This window comes from Chlorocebus sabaeus, chromosome 12, assembly GCF_047675955.1.
Source record: "Chlorocebus sabaeus isolate Y175 chromosome 12, mChlSab1.0.hap1, whole genome shotgun sequence".
NCBI lineage: Eukaryota > Metazoa > Chordata > Mammalia > Primates > Cercopithecidae > Chlorocebus > Chlorocebus sabaeus.
Genome location: NC_132915.1, coordinates 42,609,263 through 42,628,411, shown reverse-complemented (window position 1 = coordinate 42,628,411; position 19,149 = coordinate 42,609,263). Strand labels below are relative to the sequence as shown.

General features: G+C 37.3%; 1 protein-coding gene across 18 annotated transcripts in view; it reads left to right on the top strand.

Annotated features, from left to right (window-relative positions):
- The window catches only part of MPDZ (multiple PDZ domain crumbs cell polarity complex component), a 182,703-nt gene that overhangs the window by 16,135 nt on the left and 147,419 nt on the right, over nucleotides 1-19,149 (top strand). For all 18 annotated transcript variants that reach the window (XM_037998405.2, XM_007969229.3, XM_037998410.2 and 15 more), the window contains 2 exons: nucleotides 12,661-12,733; nucleotides 15,506-15,672. In XM_037998405.2, the coding sequence (XP_037854333.2) occupies nucleotides 12,718-12,733; nucleotides 15,506-15,672 (183 nt within the window). In that variant the 5' untranslated portion in view covers nucleotides 12,661-12,717. The remainder of the gene's footprint in view (nucleotides 1-12,660; nucleotides 12,734-15,505; nucleotides 15,673-19,149) is intronic.

Here is a 19,149-nt window from a genome sequence, read left to right as displayed (position 1 = left end):
CTTCTCTTGTCTCAGACATTTCCCTTGTCCCTTCCCTGGAAGTTTTTGAAGCAAATTGTGGACATTATATTATTTTATGCATAAATATTTCAACCCAACTGCTTTTTACATGCATAATTTAAAACCATTATAAAAATACAGTTTCCTTAAAAAAAAAAAAAAAAACAGAGAAAGCTAAATTCCCCCGTTGAGTCCCCCCATATGAGGCTACTACTTCCATTTGTCTACTCCTGTCTACTGTCATTTTAGAATGTGTCCTTTTAATCCATTGTTGAATATGAGGAAAGTATGTGTATACATATTTTTATGTGGCCCATATACTATTTTTTATATTTTTAAAATATAAATAAACTACTTATTCTGTAAATCTCCATTTCATTGTTGAGATTTGGACTCCGAGTCTGTTCTTTAAAAAATGAGTCTAATCCATTTGTGTTTATTGTGAATATAGATGTCTGGATTTATTTCATTGCCCTTGTTTTGTGTTTTTTGTTTACTGTGGTTTCTCCTTTTTCCTTATTTTCCCATTCCTTACCTCTTTTAAATTGCTCAAGTATTTTTAGTTCATCTTTTTTCATCTTGGTGTGTATATTATGTAGAATCTACTTATGTTTTTTTAGTGGTACCTTAAGGTTTTAACATGTGTACTTGGTTTAATTTTTCTAGTAGAGTTTGAAGAAAGAACATTTCTATCCTCCTATGAGTGGAACTTTTTTTTATTTTTGTAATTTTTTTTTGAGACAGGGTCTTTCTCTGTTGGCCCAGATTGGAGTGCAGTGGTGCGATCACATGTCACTGCAGCCTCTACCACCTGGGTTCAGGTGATCCTCCCACCTCAGCCTCCTGAATAGCAGGGACTACAGGTGTGTACCACCACTCCTGGATAAATTTTTTAAAAATTTTTTGTAGAGATGGGGTTTTGTTATGTTGCCCAGGCTGGTCTCAAACTCCTAGGCTCAAGCGATCCACCAATTTTGCCCTCCCGAAGTGCTGGGATTACAGGCATCAGCCACCATGCCTGGCCTCAATGGAGATTTTTGGTCTGAAATATTTTTACTATTTGTAAATATTGTTCACAGTTACTAAGATTTCATTTGTATAATGAAAATTTGTCAGAGCTCACATTCCTTTTTTTTAATTTTTAATTTTCATTTTCTAGGGGCAGGGTCTTGTTCTGTTACCCAGGCTGGAGTTTAGTGGCACAATGATAGCTCACTATAGCCTCAATCTCCTGGGCTCAAGTAATCTTCTCACCTCAGCCTCCCAAGTAGCTGGGACTACATGCACGTGCCTCCACGCCTGGCTAATTTTAAGAATTTTTTTTGTAGAGACAGGGTCTCACTTTGTTGGCCAGGCTGGTCTTGAGCTCCTGGCTAAAAGTAATCCTCTCACCTTGGCTTCTCAAAGTGCTGGGATTATAGGCATGAGCCACCATACTCTTGTCAACTACCTTTGTTTTAACAGTGGATTTATATTTTATTTGGTGGCAGCTAATGGCTTTTCTCAGGCTCCGAGCAAAACAGAACTTTATAGTGTTATATTCACCCACCAAGTGTAGAAGCTTCCCTGCACTTTGTTTTTCTGATGTAACTATCTCTTCTGTAGGATTATTAATTATTTAGTGGTCCTACTAAAATTGTCTTTGCTAGTTAACTCCCTCAAATCTTTATTGGAAGTACAGTGCCCAAATGAAATAAAGGAACAAGGGTATTTTGTAAGCAAGGGTACTTCAGAGGAGTTTTTTTTTTTTTTTTTTTTTTTTTTTTGGATGTGATGATATGGTACCATACCAAAGCAGACTGTGTTTGAATGAATAGGTGTGTTTAAATGGAGCAAACAGAGCCTCATACAATATACCTCTGGCAAAATGAAGTTCACTGTAAATGGAGATCAGTGATTGTGCATCTGTAGGGACCAGTTACTCTATTTTCCTCTTATTGGCTGTGTTGCATCTCCCAAGGAATGCCTGCATCTCTTAATGTCAGTTGTATTCTGTCTCTATCAACAGACTTGTTTTTGCTGTCTCATAACTCTGGCTTGCGTGTACCTCATTTTAGCTTCTTCATCCCTTACTCAGCTGCCTTCTATCTTCTCAACTCTTGTTCTACCATTAATTGGCTTATTCTCTCAATATTTCTTAAGTTCTTAAGAGACACTCTAGTCCATTCATGCTTTTCATTTCAGTACTTAGATTGGCTTCCCTTGAATTAAGGAGCCTAGCCATGGTTCCCTTGGTTATGGTTGGAAGAAGGGGGCGAAGCATAGTACATGATAGCGTAGTCCTTGGAGGAGGGCCTGTGGGAAGGTTGAATTCTGTTTTAGTCAGCTTGGGCTGCCACAACAAATTATTTAGAGAGGTGTAAACAACAGAAATTTATTTTCATGGTGTTGGAGGTTGAAAGGTCTAAGATCAAGGTCTGGCAGGTTTCAGCTTCTGATGAGGGTTTTGTCTGTGCCTTGCAGATAGCTACCTTCTTGTGTCCTCATGTGGCCTTTTCTCAGTGCTTGCATGTAGACAGTGAGACAGGTTTTCCTCTCTTCCTCTTTCTAGAAGACCACCAATTCTGTTGGATCAGGACTCCAACCTTATGTCTTCATTTAATGTTAACTGTTCCCTAAAAGACCTGTTTCCAAAATCAATCACATCGGGGTTAGGGCTTCAACATAGGAATTTTGGGCAACACAGTTCATTCCATAGCAACATCGTAAGGTACTATACTCAGCTATTCAAACTCTATTAGGGCAGACATTTCTAGAATAGTCTCACAACACTGACATGTTCCTTGTAGTATTACCATCCATTAATAACCAAAGCAGGAAAAGTGGGATTTATCCTAAACTCATCTTCCTTACCTCCATGTTACCATGTCGCAGTACTTATATCTCTTAACTAATCTTAATCTATCTCCCATTTTCCTTTGTTTCTCTAGTTTTGAAAATGCCTCTTACCTGACTTCCTTATCCCTAGCTTCTCTTGATTTTTGTATGTCCTCCATACCATTGCCAGAGTGATCTTTCTAAAGATCACTTTGCCAAAATAAACTTCTAATTAAATCTAAACTCTTTAATGGCTGGGTGCAGTGGCCACAACTATAATCCCAGCTCTTTGGGAGGCCGAGGTGGGTGGATCACTTGAGGTCAGGAGTTTAAGACCAGCCTGACCAACATGGCAAGACTGTGTCTCTAATAAAGTAAATTACAACAACAACAACAAAAATTGGCCGGGTGTAGCGGCGAGGGCCTGTTATCTTAGTTACTTGGGAGGCTGAGGCAGGAGAATAGCTTGAACCTGGGAGGCAGAGGTTACAGTGAGCTGAGACTGTGCCATCGTACTCCAGCCTGGGCCACAGAGTGAGACTCCGTTTCAAACAAAACAAAAAACAAATCTAAACTTTTTAAGAGTAGTATGGAGGGCCCTGAATAATTTGGCATTTGCTCACATCTCCAGCCTCATCTTCTCTGTCTCTCGTTTTTCCTCAGCCCCAATCTAGGTACTACATAAGAAACTACTTGCAGTGGTCAGAAGGTACCATGCGCTCTTGCGTTTATGTGGGGAGCTCTTTCATCAGACCTTCTCCCCCACCTATTCTTTAAGACTCTGTGCAGGAGTCTGTGACTCCAGGAAGTTTCCCTGACTTCTCAGTTCAGCTTGGGTGTCCCTCCTTTGTGTTCTTATATTTTAATTGTTTATTTCTTTTCCTTTCATTCACTTGTACGTGAGTTCCCAGATTGTATCATCATTTCTCCAATTCTGCTACTAGACAACATGCCAGTGATGTAAGTGCCCCATGTGTGTTTGCAGAATCAGTAAATGACATAATTTGAGTCCTTTTCTAATCTCTTGACCTTCCCTGCATTTTCTTTTCTTTTCTTTTTCTTTTTTGAGGCAGACTTTTGCTCTGTTGCCCAGACTGGAGTGTGTTGGCTCAATCTCAGGCTACTTGGGAGACTGAGGCAGGAGAATCACTTGAACCCAGGAGGCAGAGGCTGCACGGAGCTGCACTGAGCCTCCACCTCCTGGGTTCAAGTGATTCTCCTGCCTCAGTCTCCCCAGTAGCTGGGACTACTGCATTTTCATTTCAAGTAATTTATATGGCAGTTTTATAAATAAAGAATAAGAATATTAATCAATATTTGAAGTATGTTGTGAAGTTAAGGTTCTTTAATACTTGATTTTCTTTCATTTTGGTGGGCAAAGTGGAATTAATACATCTTATTTTCATTGAATAAATTTAGGAAGATTTATAAATGTCAGCTTGAAAATAAAAATTGTGTTCATGAATGCTTTTTTGATTAAAGCCTATAAAAATGAGGGAGCAGTTCAGAAGAACAGATGCTAAGAAAAGGCTGAGTGATTTCTGTTGGATGACTGCGTGATGTTGGTGGGTACTGTGACATTTCTATACTTTTAGAGCTATAGTTCAGTAATGTTACCCAAAAGTACGAATTACGACTGAAAGTGTAAGTATTGCTGTTATGGACAAATTGAATTTATGAAAAACGACTTGCATTTGACTACTACAACTGTGCCTTTGTCTGCTAACTTCAGGTACTGCTGAGGCAACTACGAATGATAGAAATGGTAAATTTAAATGCAATAACAGATGCTGAGCAACTTTGACAAGCTGCAAGCCATTGAAACAAGCACTTTTAATGTTGTATTCCTTTTTCAGTCAGAATTGTTTAAGATAACTAGAAAATTGTATGCATTTGGGGCATTTTCTCTACATAGAGTTATTTTTAGCATAAAACATATTTTCACTTGTTAGTTGCCATATAATCTGCATTGAGCAGAATGATTTGTGTTATGTTTCAAACGTTGATTCTCTACTTTGTAAAAGCTGTGCCTACATGTTACCATTACAACTTGTTGAAAAGTAAAATGATTACTCAGTTAATCCGTTCCTACTTCTAAATAATACCAAATATTCTGTTTTATTTTTATCCCCTGCTGACACTAATGTTATCAACAAATTGCTGGAGAATCATATGGTCACAGGTAAAATCTTTGAGATGTATTAAGGATTAGGCAGCTCTCTCGTGATGTTAAAGTTTTACAGGAAGTGTGAAAGGTAAAATGATTTTATATGTTTTTTTTTTTCTCTAAGCTAGCAAGTACATAGTAGGATTGTTAGATAAAATAGCAGATGCCCAAGTTAAGTTTGAATTTCAGATAAATAAGATTGGATTTTAGTATAAATATGTCCCAAGTATGGCATGGGACATACACTAAAAAAGTATTCATTTACTTGAAATTCAAATTTAATTAGCATCCTGTGTTTTTATTTGATAAATCTGGCAGCCCTCTATTAAGGTATAAAGTTTGAAAAACACAGAAGTAATGCAGTGCAAAGTAAGATTGTCTTGGCATCCTTCAGCCTGCCATATCCCACTATCAGTGTCTTTGAAAAAGTTGCAGAATAGTCTATGCTTTTATAAACACACACACATCAGTTTTTACTTACCAAAACAATTGCTGTCCTATTCTTCTGTACAAAGTGTAACAACTTCATACCTTGTTCTGTATCTTCTTTTTTATAAATTCGACAATATATTTTCACCATGTGATTTTTGCGAGATAGTTCGGAAAATAGGGGGTAGTGTGATAAAGTTTCGGCTTTAAAATAAGGGACAGTAGGGTTCAATTCCAAGTTCTCCCACTTACTAGCTGTGTCACCTTGATTAAGACCCCGACCTCTCCTTTTCTCTGTTGTGTTATCTGGAATAATGTGTCAGGCACTGGAGGATATTGTGGGGAGCAAGGTGGTCAGAGTCCTCACACGCATGATGGAGCGTGGATAAACTGCACTTGCCTAGCACTCTGGTGCCTAACAGATACTGAATTCATTGAGCTGTTACTGATATGTCTTGTGGTTCTAAAAGCTAAGGCTGTTGGAACAGATTTTAGGTTCAGTTTTTATAACCAAATAGTGATATAGCCAAAAGCAGGATACATGAACAGCAACTAGAGGGAAACTGGTAATTTTTCTGTGCCAGATTTGAATACAGTTGTCCCACCCCTTGGAACGTGGGGGATACATTCCAAGACCCCCAGTAGTTGCCTGAAACCAAACATAGTACCTTACCCCATATGTACAGGCCTGTTATTCTATTGAATTTTGCCTTATTGTGCTTTGCAGATACTGAATTTTTTTAAACAAATTGATGGTTTATGGCAACTCTGTGTCAAGCAAGTCTATTGGTGCCATTTTTTTTCCAACAGCATGCGCTTACTTTGTGTGTGTCACGTTTTGTTAATTCTTACAATATTTCGTGCCCTTTATTATTCTTAACATCTGTTATGGTGATCTGTGATCAGTAATCTTTGATGTTGCCATTTTAATTATTTTGGGGTGCTGCAGCCCTGCACATTTAAGATGGCGAACTTAATAAATGTTGCACATTTTCCAACTGCTCCAACAACTGGTCGTTCCCATTCTCTTTCCCTCTTCTGAGGCCTCTCTATTCCCTGACACAGAGCAGTATTAAAATTAGGCTGTTCAGTGTTCAAGTGAAGGGAAGAGTTTCATGCCTCTCACTTTAAATGAAAAGCTAGAAATAATTAAGTTTAGTGAAGAAGACATGTTGAAAGTAGAGATAGACTGAAAGCTAGGTGTATTGTGCCAAATGGTCAAGTTGTGAATGCAAAGGAAAAGGTCTTGAAGGAAATTAAAAGAGCTTCTCCAGTGACCACATGTAAAGCAAAACAGCCTTATTGTTGATATGGAGAAAGTTGTAATGATCTGGATAGAAAATCAAATTAGCCACAACATTCCCTTAAGCCAAAACCTAATACAGAGCAAAACCCTAACACTCTTCAGTTCTGTGAAGGCTGAGAGAGGTGAGGGAGCTGCAGAAAAAAAGTTGGAAGCTAGCAGAGGTTGGTTCATGAGGCTTAATGAGAGAAGCCATCTGTATGACATAAAAGTGCAAGGTGAAGCAGCAAGTGCTAATGTAGAGGCTTCAGAAGGCTATCCAGAAGATCTAGCTAAGATCATTAATGAAGGTGGCTGCCCTAAACAACAGATTGTTAATGTAGATGGAACAGCTTTATATTGAAAGAAGAGGCTATCAGGGACTTAAATAGGAGTAGTCAATGTCTAGCTTCAAAGCTTTAAAGAGACTGACTCTCTCATTAGGAGCTAATGCAACTGGTGATGTCAAATTGAAGCCAGTGCTTATTTACCATTTCCAAAAGTTTTGGACCCTTAAGAATTATGCCAAATCAGCTGTGCCTGTGTTCTCTGTGAATGGAAAAAGAAAGCCTGGATAACAGCACATCTGTTTATAGCATGGTTTACTGAATGCTTTAAGCCCACTATTGAGACCTACTGCTCAGAAAAAGGTTCTTTTAAAATACATTACTGTTCATTGACAAGACACCTGGTTATCCAAGAGCTCTGATAGAGTTTTACAAAGAGATGAATGTTGTTTTCATGTCGCTAACGCAACATCCATTCTGCAGTCCCTGGACCACAGAATAATTTTGACTTTCAAGTCTTATTATTGAAAAAATACATTTTGTAAAGTTATAGCTTCTGTACTTAATTATTCCTCTGCTAGATTAGGGCAAAGTAAATGGAAAACTTTCTGGAAAGGATTGACCAGTTTAGATGCCATTAAGATATTTGTAATTCATGGGAGGAAGTCAAAATACCAACATTAGCAGGAGTTTGGAGGAAGTTGATTCTAAAACTCTTATGAATAATGCTGAGGGTTCAAGACTTCAGTGGAAGAAGTCACAGAAGATGTGGTACAAATAGCAAGAGAACTGGAATTTCAAATGGAGTCTGAAGATGTGACTGAATTGCTGTACTCTCATGATAAAGTTTGAATGAATGAGGAGTTGCTTTTTATGGATGAGTAAAGAAAGTGGTTTCTTGAGATGAAATGTATGCCTGGTGAAGATGTGAACATCATTGAAATGAAAAAAAGGATTGAGGCTATTACATAATCTTCGTTAATAAAGTAGGAGCAGGATTTGAGAGGTTCTGTTGTGGGTAAAATGCTATCAAACAGCATCCCATGCTACAGAGAAATCTTTCATGAAAGGAAGAATCAATGTGGCAAAGCTCATTGTTGATTTATTTTCAGAAATTGTCACAGCAACCCCAGCCTTCAGCAGCCACCACCCGTCAGTCAGCAGCCATCAGTACAAAGGCGAGACTCTCCACCAGCACAAAGACTATGACTCACTGAAGTCTCAGATGATCACTAGCATTTTTTGACAGTAAACTATTTTTTAATAAAGGTGTATAGAGTGTTTTCCTAGACATAATGCTGTTGCACATTTAATAGACTACAGTGTAGTGTAAACATAACTTTTGTACTCACTGGGAAACCAAAAAATTCGTGTGACCCCTTTTATTGAGAGATTCACTTTATTGCAGTGGTCTGGAACTGATCCTACAATATCTCTGAGGTATGCTGTTTTTTTTTAATTTTTATAAATACATACCTATGATAAAGTTTAATTTACAGATTAAGCTCAATAAGAGATTAACAACAACTAATAATAAAATAGAACAATTACAACAATATACTGTGTATTCTTAATTCTCTTTGTGTTGAGGGATTTAGTACCTTGAAATGTAAAAGCAGTGTTTTTGAATATACGTTGAATATCAATTTAAAGAGGCTTCTTAAGGGTTTTTCTTAAAATCTTGGATTTTAAAAGTGATTTGTTTAAAGATGTATGGACATTAACATTACATAAAAGGTGAATATTCCTGATCTTTCTTTGATAGACCCACTGCTGGTTTCTAACATATGTATTTCTGACTTCTTCATACCTTGTCTGAACAGTTGGCTGATTTGACTATCTAAAGCAGTCTATTCCATTTCAGACTTCATTCATTTTGGGTCTCTATTTCTTCCTTTGGTTTCACTTTATGTAGGGCATGGTCTGTTTGAACTTGTAAACAGGGAAGTCGAATCTTCCTGCTTTCTAGAGGCAGCATATTGTAAAAATTAAATTATGGACTCTGGAGCTAGATGGCTTGTGTTAAGATCCTTGCTCTATCACTTAGTAGTGGTGTGGACTTAGACGAGTTACTTAACCTGTCTGTACCTCATTTTCCTTGTTTATAAAGTGAGTGAATTGTGTAAGTATTAAAGGACTTAATTGGAAGCATGATTCGAATAGTACCTAGCATGTGGTAGGTGCTGTGTGTTTGCTGTTATCATTTCTGCTTCTGTTTCAGCATTAGCGCTGATCTCCTTCTTATCATATCCATAGCTCATCTCTTTTCTGCCTCTCTGATTCCTTATTGTCACTGCTTAGCATGAATTGTCCAGACAAAAAAAAAAAAGAAAAAGAAAAAAGAAAATCCCTCAGAACTTGGCATTCTTCTGACATGTTGGATCTTGTTTAAGTCATGCCAGTTGGCCATGACCCACTGTTATCACTCAGGTATCCTTAAGTTTCCATATAGTATTTAAATGGGCAAAAAGGGAAAGGAAATGGTAGGGTGGTGAAAAGGTGACAAGAGGAATTCATGGCTGCAATTTGAAGGGAGTGGACTCAATCTATCTCAAAAATTTTGTGATTATAAATGAATTTGTTTATAATTAGAACTGAATCCTCAGGACAGGTGTATCAGGCACAGAAAGGAACAAGTTTTTAAAAATTCTTATCTTTTTGTCGGGATTGCTAATGGTGAAATCCCCTGAAAAATCTCAAAAAAAGCTATGCATTTATTTTAGGGACATCCAAGCATAGAAAAGAAACTCTGAAACTGTAATTTTAAAAAATCATTGAAATACAAAAGAGTAGAGCTCTCTTATCTGGGAGCTATTTTGTTTTTTTTTTTTTAACCTTTGTGTAATTTTTTGGGGAAGAAAAAGTAATTCTATTTTACTGTAACCGACTTGTAGATGAACTTTCGGACAGCAGTGTTTTTCTCAATTAGGAACTGCCTATGCTGTACTTTCTCTGCAGACTTCTCATAAATCAGTGAGCTTCTAAATCCGAGGTCTACCTCCCATGTATGTCAGGAACACTGTCTATCTTTAGAATTAATTTTTCATGTGCATACCAAACACATGTATAATTTTATCCTTTCAAAACGTTATAAACATCATTCATTTATAAATAGAGACTCAGATTCAGAAAAAGATAAGTGATTTAACAAGGGCATATAGCTAGTTGAAATTTAAATTCAGGTCATCAGACTCTCTAGTCCATGCTTTTTTATTGCTATCATGCTTCTTCCTGGGTGATTAAATATACTTTTGTAGCCCTGGGCTTCCTTATATTGGGGTATCTTTATTCAGGCAATTCTCCTGGCTCAGCCTCTTGGAGCAGCTGGGACTACAGTCACATGCACCACGCCCAGCTAATTTTTATATTTGTGCTAGAGACGGGTTTTCACCATGTTGGCCAGGCTGGTCTCGAACTCCTGAACTCAAGTTATTTGCTGGGATTACAGGCGTGAGCCACCATGCCCAGCCCTATTTTTTCTGGAGTTGGGAGGGGACAGAGTCTCGCTTTGTTGCCAGGCTGGAATGCTGTGGCACGATCTTGGCTCACTGCAACCTCCGCCTCCCTGGTTCAAGTGATTCTCCTGTCTCAGACTCCTGAGTAGCTGGGATTATAGGCATGTTCTACCACACCCAGCTCAGTTTTGTATTTTTAGTAGAGTCGGGGTTTCACCATGTTGGCCAGGATGGTCTCGATCTCCTGACCTCGTGATTCACCCCCCCCTCAGCCTCCCAAAGTGCTGGGATTACAGGCGTGAGCCACCATGCCTGGCCTATTTTTGTGTTTTAATTACCAGAAGTTAATTGTTTTTGAGGCGGGGTGGCTAATAGTAGGCTGTTTTGTGAAGGAGTATTATATTCTCCTTGTAAATAAGAGTAAAAAAGTCACCAATTTATTTGTTAATATTACCCTATATTAGGCCTCATGAAATAATGTATTGCTTGGCATTGGAATTCCTATCTATGTGGAATATATTGACTCAGCATTAATCCTGAATAAATGTATCATAGTTACAAGTTATGCTATGAGCTGGAAATTGGCATACTTTATCTCATTTTTCAAAATATACCCAATGAGTAAGTGTGTTTTAAAAGAAACAGATGTTGAAATGATAGGTCCCTTGCTCAAGGCCACACTTCTATTTAGTTTTCAATTCTAGTTCAGAGCCAGTATCCTCTTTTCTTGACACAATGACACTTTTTAAAACAAGTGCCAGTAGTTAAACGATTTGACATTTGAAATGGAGTTGATGTTTCAAATAGTATATTCTAAATTGGGATAAAACAAGTCAATACATACTGTTCTCTGTTATCACACAGAGCTAATTGCAGGCATTGATGTTTTATAGATCTGCTCATCTACATCACACACTTCCTTTTTAGGCAAATGAATTTTGTCTTAAAGAGGTAACAGGAGGCAACTTGTTCTTTCTAAGAGAAATCCCATTTTATCTTCCAGATGAAAAATGAGAATGTGTGGTGGTAGATTTCTTTTTTCTATTGAAGGAATGACTGACTGACTGTCTTCTTCATGATTCAGGGTTTTCTGTGAGGCAGAAGAGAGATGGAACTATGGGGATAGTTGTGCAGATTTGTTTGGCAGCAAAGGCTCAAGATGGATTAGTGACCTGGATGTTAGCATTGCAGATCTGTATCCAGTACTTAAAAGAATCTAGTTAAGTATTCTTAGAGAAAGATGAGATGTGTGGATTGAAGGAGTTGAGAAGATTTCTTTGAATGGGAAAGAGCAGAACATTATAGTCAGGAGAGTATTTTGAGAACTTTTGAAAAATTTAACACTGTATGCTCCCTTTTGTTCAGTTTTTCATCCATAATTTAATATATTATCTTCCAGTAATTCAGGTACTGCTTGAGTGTCACATTCATTTCTTTTTTTCTTTTCTTTTTTTTTTTTTGAGATGGAGTCTTGTTCTGTGGCCCAGGCTGGAGTGCCATGGCATGATCACGGCTCAGCACAACCACCGCTTCCTGGGTTCAAGTGATTCCCCTGCCTCAGCATCCTGAGTAGCTGGGATTACAGGTGTGCACTACCACACCCGGCTAGTTTTTATATTTTTAACAGAGTCGGGGCTTCACCATGTTGGCCAGGCTGATCTCAAACTCCTGACCTCAAGTAACGCACCCACCTTGGCTTCCCCAAGTGCTGGGATTACAGGTGTGAGCCACCGCGCCCAGCCCACAGTTCATTTCTAATAGGTATGCGTGCATTGTCTCCTCAGTTAGGGGTATGAGCCTTTGAGGGCAGGATCACATTTTCTACTTTTTATGTTTTTTGCCATAGAATTTCTTATGTGGAGTTAAGTAAGCTTCTTATTCTACACTTAAAGATCTGTAAGTGAATACAAGATTATAGTGGTCTGTATTGTAAGTGGAACTTCTTATGGAAATATGTTTGAAACTTCTGCCGCCTTATTTAAAACAGAATTTATGTCTTTTACCTTATGCAAGTATTATGGGTAAATATATACATAGAAGATAATTTTGAATAAGTCCTAAAATGATTATTGTCTATAAAGAGAACTATCTTAAGTTGTTATCAACAAGATTTTAACGGTCAAAAGAATTTGAGTTGTATCGAGTGTTTTTTAGAGTATTTAGCTTTAGAATATAAAGTTCTGATAAAATATAACCATTGTATTTTATTTCTTTTTTGCACAGAGTTCCATTTTAATTGCTGTTAATCATTTTAGAGAAGAACACTGAACTTTGAAAAAAATGTTAGAAGCCATTGGTAAGACTTATTCTTTTCTGCCTACTTTTATAAGAATTGTAACTCCTCCCATTGGGATTTTTGACATATGGTGTGTTTAACATAGCAGGATTCTGTCTATAGTATCTAGATTTAAAAAGTTTTTACCTACTAACATTGTACTAAGGTAATATGTTTCTGTATTTGGACAGTTTCATCTGAAGTATTATAAAAAACACATTACATATAAGCAAAAATTAAAAACATATGAGATATTCTTCCAGTTATGGGTTTTAATAAAGCTTAAAGTAAGCCCAATTCTGATTTATGAGCCCAATTCTGGTTAATATCTATTTCTGAAAAGCATTTGGAATTTTAGCAGTATTTTTAATACTGAAAGATGATACTACTTTTACTTGTGGCAGGTGAAGTACTACTGAGCTCTTGCTATTAATTGATAAAGAGAAAAATGTTACTTAGTCTTATGCTTTAAGGCAGTTTAATTTCTACATGAGATAATTTAGGTCGAAATATCTACATTTCCCAGACTCATGTGTTAATAATTTGTTTTTCCCACTGCTCTTTAGTTTTAAAGAAACTAGTTAGTAGAACCATTTATAGCTAGATATATCAGGTATGGCACAATACATGCAATTATCTGACACTCTAGTTCCTTACCCTATTCCAGGTAACTCTTTGGGTATGACTAAATTGAAAGTGTTTGGATTTCACTCTGGCACCTTAATCATTATGGCAGATACCTTGACGTCGGTGGGTTTTGAGGGATAGAGTGAGAGTCAGTGGCAGTAATGGGAGAAGTACCTGTTTTTGTGATCATGGGGATCTCTATGATGGCTTTTGTTCCTGGTACTGTGCTGGTAATGAAAATGTATGGATGTACATTTCCTTCACTTCCCATTTTATACTAAACCAATGCTGTAAAGACTCCTAGTCCACATAGGAAAGTTCTTAATAGGAAAGTGGAAAGGAAAGGGCAAATACAGAATTATTTAAACCATTGTTTTCTAGTCTTTATTTTGTTTTGTGCTGAGTTGCACACGTTCCAAATAATTGATGTGGAAATTAATATTAGATTTGTATTCTGAGATACCATGGGACATATAACCCAGAATAAGATGCTCATGTGTATCTTTATCATTATTTGTTTTTAAAATTCTGCATATGAGTAAATATTGTTTGTTTAAGTTTGTGTGTGTGTGTGAACTCATGATCAACATCAATTCATGTTTTAATCACCCTATTTCTTTGCAATTTCAGATTTGGTGCTATAGAAAGTGTCTGTGGTGATGATTCCATTTTTTTTTTTTTTTTTTTTTGAGATGGAGTCTCACTCACTCTGTCGCCCAGGCTGGAGTGTAGTGGTATGATCTCGGCTCACTGCAACTTCCACCTCCCGGGTTCAAGGGATTTTCTTGCCTCAGCCTCCTGAGTAGCTGGGATTACAGGCATATGCCATCATGCCCATCTAATTTTTGTATTTTTAGTAGAGACGAGGTTTTACCATGTTGACCAGGCTGGTCTCAAACTCCTGAGCTCAAGTAATCCACCCGCCTCAGCCTCTCAAACTGCTGGGATTATAGGCATGAGCCACCGTGCCCCGTCGATTCCCCCTTTTTATCATTCCTGGGATATGACAAATATGTTTAAATAGATATACTTGTTACCATGATGAATCTAAGTAATACATCTGAACAATCTCCATTAAAAAAAAGTTTTGGCTTCACTTATAAGAGTGTATAAGTGTATGTGTTTGTGTTTCAGGGAAAGGTTTTTAACTATTATTTGTGGTAGAAACTCTGGTGTAAGTATGATTGTAAGACACTAGGACTAGTAGGACATAATTACTGAATATATTTACTTTTTGCAGCTTTGTGCCTGATTTGTATGGTGTTCAGTAATTATTTGTATTGATTTGCTTTGAAGCGAATATAATACGCTATTTTATTTGCTATTTAATTTTGGAGAAAGATATTTAAAGTATTAAAAAGTACTCAGGGCCAGGCGCAGTGGCTGAAGCCTGTAATCCCAGAACTTTGGGAGGCCGAGACGGGCGGATCACGAGGTCAGGAGATCAAGACCATTCTGGCTAACACGGTGAAACCCCGTCTCTACTAAAAAATACAAAAATCTAGCCGGGCGAGGTGGCGGGCGCCTGTAGTCCCAGCTACTCAGGAGGCTGAGGCAGGAGAATGGCGTAAACCCAGGAGGCGGAACTTGCAGTGAGCTGAGATCCCAGCCTGGGCGACAGAGCGAGACTCTGTCTCAAAAAAAAAAAAAAAAGGTACTCAGTTTTGTATTTTTTGTATTTTTGTACTCCATTAAAAAATGTCTACTTTCTCTACAGTTTTTTTGTTGTTGTTGTTGTTTTGAGAAGGAGTCTTGCTCTGTCTGCCTGGCTGGAGTGCAGTGGCGCGATCTCGGCCCACTGCAACCTCTGCCTCCCAGATTCAAGTGATTCTCCTGCCTCAGCCCCCTGAGTAGCTGGGATTATAGGAGTGCACCACCACGCCCGGCTAATTTCTTGTATTTTTAGTAGAGACAGAGTTTCATCATTTTGGCCAGGCTGGTCTCAAACTCTTGAGCTCAAGTGATCCGCCCGCCTCAGCCTCCCAAAGTGCTGGGATTACAGGTGTGAGCCACCGCGTCCGGCCTGCAGTTTTTTATTCAATTTAAAAGAGACAATTTTATGCACTCAATAGAAATAGTTTTAGAATTTCTACTAGATGGAGTCCTCATAGGCTGGACATGTGTCCTTTGAATCCTATTATTGACAAATGCTGCTCTTTGGTATAGACAAAAATCGGGCCCTGCAGGCAGCAGAGCGCTTGCAAACCAAGCTGCGAGAACGTGGGGATGTAGCAAATGAAGACAAACTGAGCCTTCTGAAGTCAGTCCTGCAGAGCCCTCTCTTCAGTCAGATTCTGAGCCTTCAGACTTCTGTACAGCAGCTGAAAGACCAGGTAGGACATCATTCACCCAAGCAGGCATTCACGACATGGCATAGATCTTGTGAAAGGCTGGTGTTTTTCTGAAAGGCTGATTTTTCTATGTGTTAATGAATAGTTAATGAAGTCATTTAAACCTCCAAATGAGACATTCAGATTCAATGTGGCTTTTTTCCTCCTAGTTATTTTTGTAATGGTTGTTGCTGTATATTGTAGATGATATGACATTGTGTTGAAAGCTGTGTGGATGCTGAAGAATGAGTTTCTACAGGAAAAACGGATGATAAAAATATGTTTAGGATGGTTGGCTGTAGACTTGGTTTCCATCATCACTCAGGCTCATTGTTCATGTGATCGTTCATTCAGATTCGGACATTCAGTATACTTACAAGATTTCAGATAAGCCTGGATTTGCATGTGTAATCATGTGTATGAGGAAGGGAAATCACCTCTATTTTGACAGTAAAAGGAATAATTACATTGTCATCAGTTAGAGGAATTGCAATTCTCACTTCTTTAAAGAGTGTAAGTAGCAATTGCTTCCATGACAGCTCAGATGGTGATAAACATTAGAACTTCTAAATGTAACACAGTGCTTTTTTGTTCTGTAAAAAGTATGAGCATTAAAAAGTCCTAGCATTTATATTAAAATTGAAACATTTCACAATGACAGAATGAAAACTGAAGTCAGATGTTCTTTGAACTTACTTAATTTAATCACCATTTCTATGCTTTAAAAAATATTTTAAAAATGTTTGTTATCTTCAAGGTTTGAAATCAATCTAATTATGCCTTCAATCCAAGTTGGTTTTCATTCTGATGTCTTTAGCATTAATTTAACGGTTATAGATGACTTGCTAGCAAATATTCTGCCTTTTAAGGTTAAAAATGAAACTTGAAGATTAGTTTCATAATTGAGTGAAACAGCTTCAGTTAAAAAAAAAAAAACAAAATGTGGCTAATGCGAAAGAACAAAAAGTAATAAGAGAGAATGAATTTGTTTAATGTCATATAACTTCTTTAGATATTTTGTAGCAAAAAAAGTAAATCAAGAAGAATCTTCACAAATACTTTTCTGTAGTAAATTTCTATCTAATGGTTTTAAGTCGTGATCATGAATTTAAAGTGTTTTTGTTATATGCAGTTGTGTTTGTCTCCTTTACAAGTTATTGAAAAGATTGATTTTGTTTTATTTTTTTTTGAGACAGAGTCTCATTCTGTCACCATGGCTGGAGTACAGTGGTACCATCTTGGATCACTGCAGCCTCTATCTCCCTGGTTCAAGAGATTCTCCTGCCCCAGCCTCCCGACTAGCTGGGATTATAGGTGTCCACCACCACATCCAGCTAATTTTTGTATTTTTAGTAGAGATGGGGGTTTCACCATGTTGGCCAGGCCGGTCTCGAACTCCTGACCTCAAATGATCTACCTGCCTCAGCCTCCCAAGGTGCTGGGATTACAGGAGTGAGCCACCACACCTGGCAAGATTGATTTTCAGTACTGGTTTTCAGAATGGATTGGCAAGCTTTTGGAGAAACCAATATCCTGAATAAAAGCATAATTATGTTGTGGAAAATTATCTACTTTTTCAGAGAGTGTAAAGAAGTTGAACAGATATCTTCTATTCTTATTATGTTATGTGAAAACATGATGAGAATGAGAAGAAAAGGTGAAACAAAAAGAGTGCTAGCAAGTGTGTTGGGACATACCACTGGCCCAGTGAGGTGACTTGAAATTTCCCTTGCAGACAGTTTTATATAAAAGGAATAGTATTTGTGCATACAGTGTCCCATGAAAGGAGGGGACAAATAGGCCTGCCTATTAAGCTTGTTTTACCATTTCCGTATGGAGGTAGGATATGGGCTCTAAGACTGTTTGGGTCCCACGTGATTCAGATGAAACCTACTTGGAAATTTGTTGAGACTGAGACTAACTACAGCATGATCTTATTATTTTGTTAATGATAGACACTGGTATATTTTAAGACTACAAAAATTGTGAGGTCTGAGAATTCTGTGGGGCATGTCTTACATGTTTTTGGACTTTGGGCTTCTTGGCCACATGTTCATGTACAGTGAAAAACTAATACTGAAAGGGACCAAGAAAAACACCTAGTTTATACCCTGTAGATTACAGTGGCTTAGAGAGGTTAAGTGACTTGATTATAAGAGTAGAGTAGAACTAGAAGTCAGTTTTCTTTGGAGCCTGTCTTACATCTTCTTCTTCTTCCTTTTTTTTTTGGTAGAAAGTTGGTCCCTAGATGCCAAGAATTTTCTTTTGTTTAAAATCATTAATAACTTTTTACAGTGTCTGTGACTCTTTTTTTAAATCTCCATTCTTTACTAATTCAATTCCATTTGTTTACCAGATTATTTCTTATATGACTAGAGTAAAATTTAAAAACTTATTTTCTTTTCTAAAATTTAAATATAAGTACTCTAGAGTTTTGTCATGTCAGATTTACATTTTCTATGTAGTTTACCAACTGCTGATTTATTAATATTTATAATTTAATAATGAATTTGAGGAATGAAATTTATTCTTTTAAACCAGTGGCTACACAAATCTGACCAATGGCTAGCTTATATTTTTTACTTCATACCTTCCCTATTTTCAAATGTATAATTTTATATGCATGACAGGTACAATTTACTATCTCCATCTTTTTTACTCTTACTAGAAAATATGACCCTCTGATTCTCCCTCTCCATCAGCCTCCTGTTTTTTTAGAAGTAAAGGAACTGAATAATTGAAAAGCTTGAGGTATATGCAGCATATTGGAGAACATGATCATATTGTTGCATTAATGACAGATGCTGACATGCCATGTTGAATTAAGCCTACAATTTTTTTCCCTCAGATCCTTCTCATTACTTCTATTCAATAATGTTTAATTTTTTCAATTTGCTTCTTCAGTATTAAGACTGCCCTTAGAAATCAAACTGTTTCCCTTTGGCAAATTAAACACTTGACAGGTGTGTAACTAAGAGGGCAAAAAAGCCATGCCCTGAAGGGATGTGCTATTTAAATATTGTCAAAAATATTAGCAGGTCTGAGAATATAATTGATGTCTCTGTTTAACTCTGCCACATTGTGTATTGTTCTAATGCCAGCTAAAAGGATGCATGCTATTAAACCTGAATAATCTTTAATAGCTCTGGTTCATTTCCTATTGCATGATTCCTGTTTAAGTGAAGAGAAAAAACAAAAAAAAAGAACTGTGACTGTATATCAATGATCTGTCAAATGCAAATTCTCAAGTAGTGTCCTCACTGTCACCTAGTCATCACTGCTAATCACTACAGGGCTTAATGCGTATTCATGACAAAAATCCAGCTATTGTGGGGGAAATAAACACGTTAGCAGTTTAATAATAGAAACTTGTCAGCCTTGAGGATATTGGATTTGCATATTTATTCTATGAAGTTTCTCCAGTCCAGTATAGGTGGATGCTACTTTCTTGATTAATTAATTGCTTTGCCTTAAGAATTG